We start from the raw sequence: 16,969 nt of genomic DNA, 5'->3' as shown, positions 1-16,969 counted from the left end.
GAGTCAGAGTTTACTTTGTTCCCTCCCCGACGTGCCTCTCTCTCCCTGCACTCCACATTCTGGCATTACCCATTTCAGTTCCGTTTGTTTAAATACCGGTGAGTGGGAAGTGTGTACGCGGTTCAGGGTCCTTCTCTTGACCATGTTTTCCCTGATTCCAGTCTTGGTAGCAATTGTCTGCATTTTGATCGTATGGATCTTTAAAAATGTTGCTAGAGGCATCAAGAGAAGAAAAGAGGAGCCCAGAGCCCAGGCGGAGGCTCGACCCTGTGTGCGTGACAACTTAAAGGACAGCACTGGCCTCCACCAAGTGGAAGAAGGTAAAGACACGGGCAATGCTGTCTGGTTTCCAACATTTGCATTTTTACGATGCATGAGAGCTGACGGCAGGGCTTATGGAGGGGAAGAAACAGATGCTGGTCAGTTTCCTCATCAACGCCTACTGTACAGACAAATTAGTATGTGACAGGGACAGATCATTTCTCTCGGGTGGTCAGCTTGTAAACTGCCGGCACCAACTCCCCTTCATTCTTGGATACTCAATAAAAAGCTGTTGAAACTGAGTGTCCAAATCAAAAGACAAAGCAATAAACAGACAACAATTAGAGAGTAACAGAGAGGAACTAGGCGGAACTGATTATAAAGTGTTTCAAGTAGGCTTGGGGCTGTGGTGGGGCAGTTAGGAAAACCAGGCTTGGTGAATTGATAGGACATGAATAGCAAGGGTTAGGAGATATCTCAGGGATGAGGAGCAGAAAGAGCATAGGTACAGGGACCAAACCCCTGGGAAAGACGCTGTGAAGGTGAAGTCTTGAGCTGCTCAGGAAAAGGAGTAAAATGAAATGGGGTAGAGAAGGAGGGCCAGGTCATGGCTGACCTGAGAGAGAAGAAGTGAGGAGGGAGGTGGGCAGGAAGGAAGAGGTTCTTGAAGAACCTTGGGTAATCTGAGTTTGAGGTTTATCTGATGTGGGTTTGTGAGATGGATTCGATTTGGAAGAGGCTCAGTGATTCTCAGCTGGGCTAGTGATGCCCCTGCCTGCCAACAGAGGCCATCGGGAGGTGTGTGCATGTGTCAGTGTGTATATGTGTGTGCATGTGTGTGCATGTGTGTGCTCATGTGTGTCCTGAGTTGTCCTAATCTCAGGATCTGGGGTGGGGCATACCTAGCTGGCTATCAGTGCTGGGAGCCAGTGATGCTGAGTGTCCCACAGAGGGTTCAAGCCCGGGCAGCCTCTTAGCAGGGCTACATCTTACTCTGACACGGTGAAGGAAATTCTACTTGAATGCCAGTTACTCCCAGTTGAGAAGCACTGCCCTTGACCAAAGGGATGTCCATTAGGAAGGTGGGTAATGGTTTGTTCTGGTAAAGATGGCCTGGGTGGTGGAGGTGGTGGGGATGCAGAGGAAGGAGTGAATCGGGGTGAAGTTAAAGGAAGAACAAGAGGATTTGGTAATAAACTGGATATGGGGAGAAGAGGAGGGTGAGATTTGGGGGCTGGACAAGTCAGAAGGACATTATCATAGATAGGTGAGGGAAGAGGGTCCAGTTTAAAGGGGAAGATGAGGGTAGTCTAGGATGTGTGAGATTTGAGAAGACAGTGATGTGTTGAAGCAGACAAGGAGAGAAGGGATCCAGACTGCAGTTACTGATTGGAGAGTCACCAGCATAGGGGTGGGACTTGGAACTTGGAAAACCAATGCATTCGCTCAAGGGATATTGCTAGAAGAAGACTGAGGATAGAACTTGGGGGCGGGGTGCACCTGCAGACAAGAAGATAAGGAAAAAGGAGTCGGGACCCAGACAGTCTGGTTCCAGAGTCCAGGCATATAGCCAGTTTGCTAGGCTGCTTTCCAACTGGAGAATGGCTTGGAACAGAGGATGCAGGAGACGGCCAGCAGTTAAAAATTACCTAAGAACTGAAAGGCGGTGTGTATTGAGGAAAGGCCACTAGATTTGAAGGCCCAAGAGTTTGGGGGATACAAGAGGGATTGATAAGGTTGGTGGGGAGTCAGAGACTTGGGGTTGGGCCTGGAGGTTGGAGACACAGAGCAGAGCTATATGGCCCCGTTTTGGTTCTATGCCTGATTATTCACTTTCCCAAATCCTCTACCTTTTCATTCTCTAGTCCTCGCTCAGAGGAATGAATCTGACACATAGTGGACCCCTCAGCAGCTATGGACAAATCTGGCCTGAATGTGGAGTTCACGGTCTCTTGTTGAAATTTTTGTTGTTTATATAAGCAATACCTACTGAGGTCACACAGGTGGTAGAGAAAATCAACGTTTAAACTCAGTCTCCTCTGCTACCCAGTCCCAGATCCTAACCACTGGATGGGTAGACACGGCCTCAAAGAGGACCCACCGCTTGTTCTGAGCGGGGTATAACTGGAGAAGGCAAGGCATTCCAGTACTGAAGAAACATGGAGATAGTTTTGATGACAGCAAATAGATACCAGATCCACACGACTTTGAAAATTAACAGTAAGAGACAAATCAGTAAAACAAGAATTGTAGGTCTTTCTTGGGTGAGTTAAGGGAAATATGGGCACCAGTCCAACCTTCTCCAGCTCTGATTTACAAAGAATTCCTATTTCACGTTCGTAGATGAGGGAATCAGCATGTGTGTGGGCAGGTGGGTGGGGTATTAGTAGGGGCCGAGTGAGGCCCTGCTTATTTGATGTCAGACACAGACACCCTTCAGGGACCAGTCATGCACCGTGTCCTGTTAGTGCTTTCGGTTCCCTGTTTTTCTGTAGCAGAGGTCTAAGGAGGAGAAGTTACAGATATTTATCTCAAAGTAAAAACTTGAGATTGCTCCCCTCATATGAACCAAACATCCTGCGCAAAAATTCTCTAGTCAGGCACAGGTTCTTGGAAGCTCGTGGAAACGAAAATAGGAGAAAAAGATCTAAGGAACCCGTCTCATAAGACACGTCCATTTTAACGGTGGTGGGGGTATTTCTTCGCTGAGCTTCGCTGAGCTTTGCAACTAAAATTTTGATTATCCCAGGTTGTCCAGTCACTGCTAAGTAAGGCCTGTGTTAAAATTTTTATCTAGTGTGGGTAACTCCTGAGAATAAAAATGTTCCCACAGCCTTGGGAACTAACAGATTTTTATGTACCCATGGTAACAAGTGGCTATCAGAACAAGTTTCGAACCTGCTCAATGGATCAATGACAACTCATTTCAGTAAAAGCTTAGCAAGTCAATCAGTGGCAGCCTCTTTCTTCTGAAAACCAGCCATTTGTGGATGGTCTCACTCCACTACCAGCCTCTCTGAACGCCAATCAATCGACAATCTCAACTAAGTAACACTGTTCCTACAGAGGAAGTCAGCCTTCTTACACACCTGGAGGTCCACCAATCCCTGAACTCCGTGCTTCCCAACCAAGTAATGTGCTGGAGCTGCCCTAGGAGATAGCCAGAACCAATTGTTAAATATTCAGGAAATTTGTGGGACACTTTTTCAATCGTCAGTAGCTTGAAGTCAGGCGATGACGGAGTGTTTACGCCATGGAGACAAGTGCTATAAGCCAGGGCTGTTCTCTTCCCCTCAGAGAGCTGATTTACCGGTACACCATTGACAAAAATAAGGTCAGCAGCATTCTACTCTGCTCACAGAGGTGGAGCTTGACCAGCATAGCTCTCCTTTGATATAGGAAGCAATACATTCAGCTTCATATCTGCCTTTTATCATTTACCTTTGACACGCATGCACCCTTGAAAACTTTTATGTGGCTAATTTAAAAGGTTTGTTGACCAAGGATCCTGTAGACCTTAGGTTTTAGGATAATGGACAGGTAAATTCAGATGAGGGAAGATTAAGAAAGAGAGAGGACTTGGATGGAGTCTTTGAGCTTTTGACTTTCTGGTTGGTGCATCCGCCGCAGCGGCTGCCAGTGAAGCGGTCACTCTAGACTGCAGCTTGGGAGGAGAATGACTGAGAGGCCACGTGGGAAGCAGAGCGATGGCCGGGGAAGTTGGGAAAGAGGTGTTCTCGGGGCAGGTGTTGAGTCCTGAATTTGATCCCATCGCCACCTTCGGAATCTGTCTCCCGCAAGAGCCGTTGTCTCCCTCGGATTTCTTAAACATTGCTCCTCAAGCCTCCCAAAATATTGCAGGGAGGGGAATAAAAATGACACGACACCGATCAGCCTTGGAGTTTCATAGCTGGAAACTATTTGGCCCACTGGCAAAGATTTTGAAGTAGAACTGCAAGACACAAAAGCCGCTTATGCAGCCAAAAATACCTCTCGGTGAAACATTAAAGAAGAGACTGTGACCTAGAATTACTTGCCCATTAAACCTAATTATGGAGCAACGTGGTGTTCCTTGGCATGAAAGCAAGGAAAATAGACGAGTTGCGCTTGGTGTCAATAGCAACCCCCACGTGTGGCAGCACAGGATGCATATTAAGAAGCAGACCACAATAGCGGGCATTTGTTGAGCAATACGTGGACGTCACGGCTTGAATAAATCCCCCAGAGTGATTTGGCTGGTCTAGAATGGAACAAGGACTGCTACACAGAGTTTATAGAGGCTGTTCTCCTTCCTCTTGGCAAGGGCCACATTCCTTGGGGGCAGTCAGGAGGTCAAGGGGATAGAAGTGGTGCCTTCAGTATTGTGTTTGTATTGGTTCACTGCCCTGAGGGTCCTTCAGTGCTTTCTCTCCAAGCAAGGCTTGGCCTGTCTCTTTTCCCAGGCAGGAGGTAGACCTTTTGCACTGCTCAGAGAGCCCTGCAGGATGATCCAACTCAGCAGTGATTAGACCATTTGTCTGCCTTGCTCAGAAATAATGGCCTGGCTGATAAGGCTCAGGCAGCAGCTGCTTCATTCCTCTAGAGAAGGAGCGAGTGGCTGCCCTGGACTTTAGAAGTTGCAGAAATTGCCAAGTCATGCACCTGGCTGGCCTTTAGTTTAGACAAATGCTGGCTGAGTGGATCTTAAGAGTAGGTAACTTATGTTTCAAACAGTTAAGTAAGCATTTCATGCATTTGCTCATTTACCACTTACTGACTACAGAGGTTGTCAGACTTCATAGCAAATGGTGTAGGAAGTATGGTTGGTGTCGAAAGTCTTTTTTGACATATTTGATAATATTTGATTCGGTATCCGGTACTAGAAAGCTGATAGATGTTTATTGCCACCCCTCCATCATACCTACTTCCTTTCAACTTAGTAACTGGGACTTCTCCTTAAATGTGTATAGTCTGGGCCCAAACTGCCCCCAGTAGAAAAGCGTAAAAAGGAGTTTTTCACTGAGCGCTATGAGCAAATCACAGTACCTGCTGGTGTTGTAGTTGAGTTCTCAGTCCCTCTGAAGTTAGTTCCTCTTTCACGAGTGTTCTCTCCTGCCTTGCTTCTCTCCATCCTCAGATACCTGGGAGTGAAGAGTGGGGGAGAAAGTTAATCCTCTACTTGAATTCCGCCTGGAATTATTTTATCATTTGTAATTTAATATTATAATAGTTTTCTTCTTTTAGCCTAACTAATGCCTTTAGCCATAATTTCGCTTTTATCTGATATTGATATACTTATGAGATGCATGTATAATTTTTCTAGCTTTTTACTTTCAACCTTTCTATCTTCTTATGTGTTAGTTGCGTTAAAAACAAATAACAGGCACAAAACGAAGTCATTTATGCCAAGCCCCACATCACCAAACTTAATTACAATTTCAGGTCTCTCAGAAATGGAATCTTAAACCAGCCAGTCGGAAATCATCTGATCAGCACTAGTGAGGTCATCTGCCTAACAGGCCCCTGCCATTCTCTAAGGGAACGAGAACTTGAAATAATTAAGCTACTTCTTGGCTTAGTATAACTTTTTGGTCCCTGCTCCATTCTGTCTGTAAGAGTCTCTCATTTTGTACAATTCCTCGGAATAACTATGTTGTACATCTGAAACTCATACAATAGTGTCAACTATACTTTAATAAAAAAATATATTAAGATTTAAAAATTGAAATCATTAGCCTGTATGAGGAGCATTTAATCCACTTATATTCAATGCAATTATTCTTGTTGCTGCTAGGATTTCAATATTTCTTCTTGTTGTTCTTTCTAAGGTAATATTTTTTCTCTGGCTGCTTTTAATATTTTATATTTGTTTATAAAAGGTGTGGATTTCTTTTTCTTATACTGCTTGAAATTGGGCCTCTTGAATATGTAGAGATGGTATTTTTGATCAGTTCTGGGAAAATTTCAGATACTGTCGCTTCAAATATTGCCTCTGTCACACCTTCTTTCTTCACTCCTGTCATTACTATCATCAGATGTATGTTAGCCATTCTCATTCTACTCTATTTTTTCTTGCTTTTATGTTTTCCATCTTTGGTCTCTTGCTCCATTCTAGATATTTTCTTCTGAGTTACCTTCCAGTTCATAGCTCTTTCTTTAGGTATGTCTAACCTGCTACTAAACCTACCCATTACATTTTTAATGCTATTATTTTATTTTTCCATTCAAAAAGTTCTGTTTTTTTTCATATTTCCCATGTCACTTTTTATCTTTTTCTATACCCTACATATTTATATAAATTCGTCCTCTTTTTTCTCTATATCTAGTGATCATAGTTATTTCATCTTTTGAGGCCGCTAATTCCAACATTTGGAAACTTTGGACATTTGACTCTATTTTTAAAAATTGATTCTGCTGTTTCTTGCTCAGGCTGTTTTGTGTCTTTGTATACCTGACTATATTTTGCGGGTCGCTGGTAATCATATTTAAGATTTTTAGTATATTGGCAATTGCTTCTGCTGGGCAATAGGAATATTTTCAGGTAGGACGACCATAATTAAGTTTGAGGCAGGAACCACCAAAATAGTATAACTCTTTAGGGCCTGATTCATTTATGATTCGTATGGGCCTGGGCTTTGATTCCTATCCTTCTTGATTCCTGAAAAATATAAAAATGAAAATTTAAATGTGTAGAAATTAGCAAATACAATCAGGAAAAATGCAGCTTCTGTGTTTATTTACCTCTGCAGGTTTATATTTTCCCTTTAATTTTGGCTTAAGAATTTCTTACTATGTTGTCAGCAACACAATGATTTTAAAAAGACTTAAAAATTTTTTTTAAAGTGATCTTAATGGTTTTAAGCTGATGAGAGAGTGTTTCAAATAAGCTAGTTTACCATGAACAAAAATTTGCATTCCTCATTTTGTGTAGGTAAATTTTTTTCTTAATTTATAATCAGTCTGGAGTTTGAAGGATTGTCAAGATCAGAGGTCAAGATTCCGTAGATCTATTCTCATTTTTTGTTGATGTTTTTGAGCTCATTACAAACATTTTTGAGAACTTTATCTCCTTTTCCCCAGTGGCTACCTCACCTCATGGCCAAGAGAGACCATTTATTTATTTATTTACTTACTTAATTCTTCTTCTTCTTTTTTTATAGCAAACAGAAGTGATTTTATTAAGTAAAGGCAGAGTAAAGTACACTTGGAAGAAAATCCAAGTGGGCACTTCAGTAGAGATGGGGGCCCAAGAGAGACTATTTAGTTTGCCACTTTTTTTGTTCTTATTTGCAGATGCTGATGCATGGCAAGAGTCAGAGATAAGCGTTGAACATGTCCCGTTCTCCCACACTCGGTATCCTGAGAAGGAAATGATTAAGAGATCCAAGGAATTTTATGAACTTCTCAATAAAAGACGGTCTGTGAGATTTATAAGTAATGAGCAGGTCCCCATGGAAGTAATTCGTAATGTCATCAGAACAGCAGGTCTGTAATTGCAAATTAGGCTTTTGAGAATATTAACTGCTGTGATAATATTGGAGCAATGTTGAAATTCAAACACAGCGAATGAAGCCCAGAATGATAAGCTTACCTATAAAGTCTTACCCAGGTGTTGACTGACTTCTAGAAACATAACGATTCCACTTTCTACAAAGTTTTGACTATTATAAACTTCTTGGGAGCAGATGTGACAACGGCTTAAAATTTCTGAAATTACTCAACATTATGAACTTTTATTAAAAACAAAAATTACTGAGAACTCTTATACACTAAAAGAGAAATATCTTCTTCTTAAAATATTCTTAAAAAATTAAGAGAACTTAAATACTCTTAAAAAATTACTGAGAACTCTTATACACTAAAAGAGAAACATCCTCTTCTTAAAATATTCTCTCTCTCTCGTTCTCACTTCATTTACACATTTCTCTTTTTGGAACCAAATTTCTTATATTATATAACATAATACTCTCATACTATATTCTAATGAACTACCAGATTTACTCATGTGAATTTGCAAAGTAAACAAAATTGAAGAAAACCCATTTTCAGTGTAAATTAATATCTCCACAGAGGAAAAAATGAGAATTATGAAAAGGGGGCAGGAAATATAAGAGAAAGCCCCTATTTGAGAATCTCTTGCTTAGGGTCTTATTCTTGTATAAATCACATTTAAGTTCATTTACAGAAATTAGTGCTTGACCATTGTAAATCCATTGCCCAAATTAAAATGAAGCAATAATAAAACATTTTATTTCAGTTAAGAATACAAATGTATTACTGTCTAACTAATTGAAGTTATTAAATTTCTTCTGTGTATATATCTGTATCTATATATGTATATGTGTACATATGACATTCAGACAAATTTAGAATAATTGAAAACATTAGAGAACAATTTATTTCTTATGTGAATGACACAAATATTTAGTGGACAAACAACAAAGGTACAAAGTGAACTGGAATCACTCTGATCAGGAATGTATGGGCTTTACGTTTAGCTTTTGACTTGCTAAAGCATTTCACAATTCATTCAGTCCTCTCTATCATGACTAGTGGTGAGAGCAAACAAGAACCCCATGAAGGCTGGCCAGCCTGACCCTCCTCATGTAGAGTTTAAGCCATTAAATTACTCACTAGGAAGAAAAAAATGGTTGCTTCTGAAATATTCCACCAGAGGGTCATTGTGGTCTATTCCTAGGAACAATGGCCCATCTCTAGGACAGAGGGATGACATCCGGATCAGAAGCTAGCCCAGGCCCTGGCTGGAATCTTAAAGCTAATTTAAGCTTCTTGGGCACTGTGATGCACTGTGAGGGTTTGCCCAGGACACTGGGGCTGGTCGAAGTGTAGACTGGTGTTCCTGAAGTCTGTGTGAGTTTGAAGACACTCTGTTGTGTGTACTGAGTGCCTGGAGCAAAGACCAGAAACCCCACAATGCCACGCTTCAGAGCTTGATATCGCTGCTAAACAGTTTATAGTTTAGTTGCCTTTCGAAGAGTGTTTCTAAAACTATTTTACCATTTCCAATCAACTTGATGACTTTATCCTTTTTCAAAAACATTGAAACAAATGACATTTTTGAGAAGCTGGGCTGTTAGAACTTGCCCTCCGAATTCTCTCGGAGGTCGTGGTACAGTTCCTTAAGGACATTTTATCCCATATAATGAGAGAATAGCGATAAATTCCCACAGCTGTAGAACTGCTGACCTTGATCTCAGGCCATCGGTGTAGAGACTGCTAAAGTGACGGGGAATGAAATGGAGTTGGCGGCGACAGCCAGCATCTACCACCAAGCTTTTCGTTTGCCAGAAGATCTAACTGTATTTTGAGCAAGTATTATATTTATTCTTAAATAACAGTCTCACATTTTCCTGCAGTTTTAATTTCTGATTTTAATTTAATGGTAACAGGAACAGCCCCAAGTGGGGCACACACAGAGCCCTGGACCTTTGTGGTTGTGAAGGACCCAGACATGAAGCATAGGATTCGGGAGATCATTGAGGAGGAGGAGGAAATAAACTATTCGAAAAGGATGGGACGGCAATGGGTTACAGACCTGAAGAAACTGAGGTACAAAAGTTGTAGAATTTAGGGATGTCTAGTTTGGCTTCTTAGAATGAAATAACTATGACTTTAGTTTTCTGGTTTTGTTTTTTTAAAAGTTTGATTCTACCTCTAGAAGCAATTATGGAAGTTAACGCAGGACTAGCCACTGTATTGCCTTGAGCGCATGTATCGTGGAATGGTTGGGAATGCTGGCTAGGATCAGGTCTGTGTTCAAATCTTAGCTCTGGTTTTTCAATTGCAAGACCTTGGGCATTTATTCGCTCTTTCTAAGCATACTAGTCTGAGTTCTCCAGAGAAACAGAATGAATGGAGAGAGAGACCGACAGAGAGACAGAGAGAAAGATTTATTATAAATAATTGAATCATGCGATTAAGGAGGCTGAGACGTTCCAAGATCTGCAGGGGGCAAGCTGGAGCCCCAGGAGAGCCGATGGCATAATTTCAGTCCAACACCGAATGCCTGAGAAGCAGGACAGTCAATGGTGTGAGTTATAATTCTACTTTGAGTCCGAAGGCAGAAGACTCATGTCCCAGCTTAAAGGCAGGCATGGAGGGAAAATTCTCCCTTACTCTACCTTTTTGTTTCTATTCACTGCGATACAAACCTAAAAAAAGAGTGACAGTCTTGGGCTAACGTGGGACTTCTCCTCAAGTAGCTAGGGCTGGGGTGATGTGAAGTGAACCTCTTGGCTCTGCTCTTGTCTTATTTATTTGGCCCCAGAGAGCAATTTTTTCCTAAGATTTAAAAATCTTATCTTTTAAAAATTTTTTAAATGAAATGTATTAGGGTAACATTGATTAATAACATTACATAAATTTCAGGTGTACGACTTTATGACATCTGCATACTCTATTGTGTGCTCACTGCCCAAAGTCTAGTTTCCTTCCATCACCGTTTATCTGATGCCCTTTATACTCTTCATCCTCCTCATCAAAATTGACGTTTTATGGAGTTGTAACTAATTACCATGTTCTGGAACAAGTGCAGGATATTAATAACAGATATAAACATTTTATTGCATATTCATCAAAAACAAATGGGATGGGTAAAAGTCAAGTCGAGTTTCTACTCTTAGAGAGATCCTGTGCTCTAGGTGTGCCCAGTGCCCACAAAATGCCATCAGTTTTCCCAACGAAGGCAAAATTAGTTGCCCTCTCATCTGCATGCTCACCTTCCATGCATCTCAGACAGCCACGACCCCATAATATGTTAATCATTTGTTTAGTTTGTTCTCATTTGATAGGCCATATTTTAGAGATCTTTGTTGTATATCAAGGCATTCTTGAGAATCCAATTAAAGTTTTAGGCTTTCTCCACAAACAGTATGTACACACACACACACATATACATAAAAACTCTAGCGATTCAGGAAGCTCTCTCTCGTTTAAGAAAATTTTACGTTATATCATCTAGCATTGTGTTGATACATAGTAGGTAAATGAATAAATGCTTGGTAAATTGAATTGCAAATGAACATATGTCCTGACATCCTGTTTGAGTCAGTTATGAAACCTATCGCTGTCATTAAAGGCTTGGTATACAAGCTAGACCCAACCTACATGTCAAACCTATTTTCCTGCTATCTGGAGGGAGTCCTTCATCCCAGGCAGAAGATGCTACTTGCCCTTTTCTTAATAGGCCTGTGAGTTGCTGTCTTTATTAGCTCTACTATAATGTCATAATAAATTCTTGCAAGATAGAACAAACCCAAAATATTGGATATCAATGTATGCTTAGGCAAAATAAATAAGTCCAAAAATTGTTAAAAATTATAACTTACCCTTAAACTAGGTAAATTGCTTAATCTTCATCTGTATTTAAAAAATTTAATTATGCATTGTAAAATAATATTAGTAGTAAAAATACTAGCTAACATACATGGCACTATGTACTAGATACTATTCTAAGTACTTTATCTATTTTGATTGATTTCACCCTTACAATAACTGTTTGAAGTGAGTGTACAATACCATATGTACGTTTACCCATGAGGAAACTGAACTGTGAGAAGTTAAGTAGCTTTCCCAACATAGCACGGCTAGTTGACTCAAGAATTTATCTTCTAAACCATTGACATGCTCCCTCTTTAGGAGAAAAGAATTGACAGCTGTTGAATGTACTTAAGCATGTTGCAGTGTGGTAAAGAAACTTTGAAAATGCAACCTGTAAAAGTTAATAGTGGAAGAAGAATCATAGGAAAACACACACGTGAGTTTAGCATGTTTTAAAACAGTGAACCGTAATAAGGCTAGAAATGAAATGAATGATGTTTTGCTACTTAATGACAATATATCCTAAGAGAAAATTACAATATATAGCATTACATAAGCATCTTTTTTTTTTTTTTGTATATCTGTGTTAGAATGACGCTTTTGCTGAAAGGTATGGGATAGATAATAGAATAGAGAAAGATATGCTCTTAGCTGGAAAGCAAAAATTTAAACTCAACATTTATAACTCACATGAATTATTTCCCACTCACGCAAAAGTTCCTTTCTTCTTCTCCGAGACTGAGCAAATGGTGTTACTATCCGCCTACATGTAATTGAGGTTAAACTTCACCATTATCTTTTTCTTTTCTTTTGCACACTCCTAGACCAGATCTGTCAGCTTCAGCCTCCACAATTCCCTCAAGTTCTCCTGGGCTATTGCCATCGTTTCCTGTCTGGTCCCCGCTCGGGCTGGTCCCTTGCCTGCACCAATCTGCCCCTTCCTGAAATGGATCTGATCATGGGATGCTTCTCAGAAGCTCGTGATCATTCTCCATCACTTATCAAATGAAGTCCAGGCACCTGCAAAACCTGTATGTAACCTGCCAATCCACTGTGCCCTACTACATGCCGCATCCTCCAGCCTATCAGGCTTCTGGAAACTTCTCGCTCTGCCAAGCCCTCTCTATCCTGGCTCTGCCTTTACTCATCTCACTAGGAAGCCCACCCCAGGGCCTCTTCCTCCCCTTGGTCTTCAGTAGCCTGCTTCAAGGAAAACATTGGAAATCTTCTTCTAATCCTCTATTCAAAATTAACATTCTGTTTTGGGGGCTCCTGGTGCATTTGGCTTATGTTCCTTTAATAGCTCTTACTGAGTTTTATTTTGCTAAATGAGATTTACTCCATCTTTGCATTTTTCAGAATTTCCGGTGCCTTGCCATACTAGGCCCTTATCAATACCTGTTTATTGAACTTGGATAGAAAAAGATGAATATGACATGAACAAAAATGCTGCCCCTTTTTAATTTAAACATAAAAGACAAGTGAATATGTTTTATTTTTAACACAAATAAGCTAAGATAGTAAAAAGAGAGCAAAAATTCTTAAAAGCAAATATTCTCCAGAATATCTTTTTCTCCCCTTCAGAACCAATTGGATTAAAGAGTACTTGGACACAGCTCCTGTTTTGATTCTCATTTTCAAGCAAGTCTACGGTTTTGCTGCAAATAACCAAAAAAAGGTCCATTACTACAATGAGATCAGTGTTTCCATTGCTTGTGGCATCCTCCTAGCTGCCTTGCAGGTATGTTACCCTCCTACCTGGCCCAAGAGAGAGAGATGTGATTCTTGGGGGCCAAATGATGGCCGTATTGGCAAATTTCAAATGAGTTCCTAGTTCAGGGACATTTGGAAATTGTTTATCTGAAGTTGAATTCCTAAGGAAGGTAACTCTGATGTGAAAACTGACTCTGAAAACCTGGATGGGTGAGTATGATGGTTTAACAAGCTGGAATTCTTCCTGGAAATTCACTTGTAACACCATTTCAGGGTCTGAGAGATGGCTGTTGTGTTTGCCATGATCTGTAACGGCACGAAGTTCAAGGGTGTTGGTAGACACACATGAAGAGCTTCAGAGCCTGAACGTTTCAGAGACTGGCTCCCTAACTGTGTTTACACTGTCTGAGCTGACAGGATGATTAAAACCCTATAAGAAGGACTATCCTAGAGTATCTTTCCTGAGAGTTGAGTTTATATTGTTTTGTGTTAGAAAGATGTGCTTAAAGAAATTCCAACTACACAGTAGCTAGAGCAATGCTAAGCGCGAAACAGAGCAGACTGACATATGCCTTTCCCGTGATTCAGTTCCTTCTCTTGGCAAATGTTTTCTGAGCTCTTTCTACGTGACAAGTCCTGGGAGGCACCAGAAATAGTTGCCTCATGAAGTGTACATGCTGCGGGGGACAGGGTGGAGAGAGACAGTAAACATGTAACACAAATAAAGCAAACAAGACTATAAGAGCAGGTGATCACACTGTCCAGGGACAATTTATTCCAAAACACTATGTGGTTCTTCACTATCTCAAAGAAAAGTTTTTATGCTGAAAACACCTTGCAAAATATTACATGAAAGAGGAATAGATTATTTGAAAACGTCCTAAAAGAGCTGGCATCTTACTTTTTTTTTTTTTTCCTAATTCTGTATATGATAAATAACACCACCACTGTGCCACCTCAGACCACAAGGCACTTCCATCCATCTTGGTTGGGCCCCAGGAGAAGTGGGTGAGTCCTGGAAAGAGCTCAATTCACAGTGGCTTCTGTGCCTTCAAACCAGAGACCTGTTTTTTCACCATAGTGTTGAGTTTGCTGCCCTCTAGCTTTCTGTAAGGCATAATTCTGAGTGTAGGTCATGGTTTGTGAGGGAGGAAAGAGAAATCTTCCTGAAGTTTCCATCTGGACAGATTGCGTAGTGACTTGAGTCACGCGGGACTCTCAAAGGCAGTTCTTGAACTTCTTTCTGCTCAGGCTTGGGGGTGATGATCTGAATGGAAAAGCAGCGGGGGATGGAGAGGGCCCGCAGGGGAAGTGTCCTGAAGGTACACATGATGTTCATTATCTGGAGGGGCTTGGAGAGAGGTTAATGGAATATTTCTTTTACCTTCAACATACCCCCTGGCCACTGGGTCCTCTGTCACTGGACATAGGCACTTTCAGCTGGGATGATGCTCTGCCCGCAAGGCTGGATATAAAATCATAGGAATTGCCTGTTGTTTATTGTCATTCCAGTGGTATAGTTAGATTCTCCAAATTTCTTTCCATGAAACGACAATTCCTCTTTCTTAAGCAATAATGAAATAGGGGACTGGTATTTTTCTTCTTTGAGACGCTTCCCATTGTTTGATTAAAAGAAAGTGGTGTCTGAGAAGGCTGAGGAGAGCAAGTAAGACTCAAGACACTTGTGCCCGAGCTGGCAGCCACTCTGCTGCCCAACTTCAGGGAAACGAAGGAAGAAGCTGGTTTAATAGACACTAGATTGTCCCCCCAGGCTTGGAACAGAGCTGTGACTTTGCCTGCTGACTTTAAAAAGTATTCCTTTCCTCTCCTGTTTTAGAATGCAGGACTGGTGACCGTCACTACCACTCCTCTCAACTGCGGCCCCCGTCTGAGAATGTTCCTGAGCCGCCCCACAAATGAAAAGCTGCTGATGCTGCTCCCCGTGGGGTACCCCAGCAAACAGGCCACGGTGCCTGACCTAAAACGGAAACCTCTGGATCAGATCATGGTGACTGTGTAGGCAGGAGACCAGCAGGGAGGTGATGGCCCGGCTCCCCTCTCCTGTCCTTGCTGAGTCTATGAGACACTCTTTCTCTGGCCACTAGGACTTTCCAGCACTCTACTCCACAGGAATGGCCACTCCATGGGTCAGGAAACCTTTCTACACTCTCCAGCACTTCGAGTTTGAAATCCTTGCTTCTAGTAGACAGGTGCGATGAGGTGACTATGTAAAGTAAGAGATCAACAGGTACGTGCTCATCCACTTTGGAAATACATTAGAATTTGACTAAGAACTTTATGGATATTCTGCCGGATTTGAGTAAGTTAACATCGAAATAATTAAAACATCACACTCACAGAACAGAACAGTGCACACTTGAGTAGATGGGTTAGACCGGTAGCCATTGGAACATATACATGGTTAGCTGGAGCCAGTTCATGTCAGCTCATGGAGGCTGATTGTTAAATATTTAAGAATATTGTGAGCCAGTTATCAAATTGCTCATGGTGGGATATTTACACCACTGCAATCGGTAGACACTGCATCATGTTTTCTTTTTCTTAAAGAGAACTGTTTTTCCCCCCGCAACTCTAACCACGTCTCCCTTCTTTTCTACTCTACCCCATGAAACACACTTATGCCTTCTCTCCAGACGGCAGTCGAGCTGTTCAGAGCTGATGGGGTCACAGGTGCTAGGTTGGGAATGCCAGACCTAGTCTTTTAACTGCCACGTTCTGTCTTCCCTTCCAAAGGGGCTGTACATACAGGCACACTCATAGCTTGAAGCTTGAATAAATGTTCACCAAGCAACTCTACTCATCTCTTTATTCCTTTCCACTGGCTTTTTCTCTCATTTTTTTCTTTTCTTTTTCACTCAGTTCTTTTCAGAAAATCTCTCCTGCCTCCTTTCATTCCATTTCATTCCAATGCAAGAAAAGCTCTTAGTATCATTGATAAGAGTCAGAGCAGGTGACAAATCTGTATCAGAAAAAAGGAAGAGCTTTTTCCCCCTCAAAATATAATTAGATATTACAAGAAGCTGTGTTCTCAACCTTCAAAGTCCTTTGAAGTACCCAGAAGTCTCTTTTAGAATCTCCAAAGTCTTCTACCTGTATCTTAATTTTTCTCTAAACATGTTTTTTCCCAAGTCTACGCATTTTAATAAATACAGACTTTCTTACATTTTATTTCTATTCTTTTTGTAAAAAAATTTATTAGTTGTTTATTATCTGGTGGGGAGGGGCAGGTCCTGGAGAGAGGTTAATTCATTAGTACTGTGATAAGTATTTGTCCTGTACTCTCTATTGTAAGTGAGCACTGCTTTAATTACACATGGCTTTCTTAGACTTATGTGGGCTGGCATGGGAACATAATCACTGTACTTCATATTGTTTTTAACGGGAAAAAGATACTCTCAGTTCCAAATATCAGAACAATAAACATACTTTGGCATCACAGTGCAAAGAGTTGAAGTTATAAACTTTCTTCTATTTCTTATGTTTAGAGACTATTTGAGTGCAAAGAGCTTTTTTGCTAGTTTTAGTCCACCCTGCTGAGGGTGCCTGAGAACTTTGCCTCTTGGGATGTGGGGTGGAGAGGGAACTGGCCAGTGGTGGAGGTCCCAGTACAGTCATTCAAATACAGAGCCACTTGAGAGGAAAGAGAAAGTCTAGA

General features: G+C 41.1%; 1 protein-coding gene across 1 annotated transcript; it reads left to right on the top strand.

Annotated features, from left to right (window-relative positions):
* Nucleotides 1-88: 88 nt before the first annotated feature.
* Nucleotides 89-16,746, top strand: IYD (iodotyrosine deiodinase). Its single transcript, XM_039851316.1, has 5 exons — nt 89-320; nt 7,534-7,725; nt 9,651-9,810; nt 13,165-13,321; nt 15,131-16,746. Exons 1-5 carry the CDS (start codon nt 143-145, stop codon nt 15,311-15,313), a joined length of 870 nt encoding a protein of 289 aa, XP_039707250.1. The 5' UTR covers nt 89-142; the 3' UTR covers nt 15,314-16,746.
* The last annotated feature ends 223 nt before the right edge of the window (nt 16,747-16,969 follow it).

The sequence above is a fragment of the Pteropus medius genome, unplaced genomic scaffold (assembly GCF_902729225.1).
Source record: "Pteropus medius unplaced genomic scaffold, Ma_sr-lr_union100, whole genome shotgun sequence".
Taxonomy (NCBI): domain Eukaryota; kingdom Metazoa; phylum Chordata; class Mammalia; order Chiroptera; family Pteropodidae; genus Pteropus; species Pteropus medius.
Note: the sequence above shows the minus strand (reverse complement) of the source record. Positions and strands in the feature narration are given on the sequence as shown.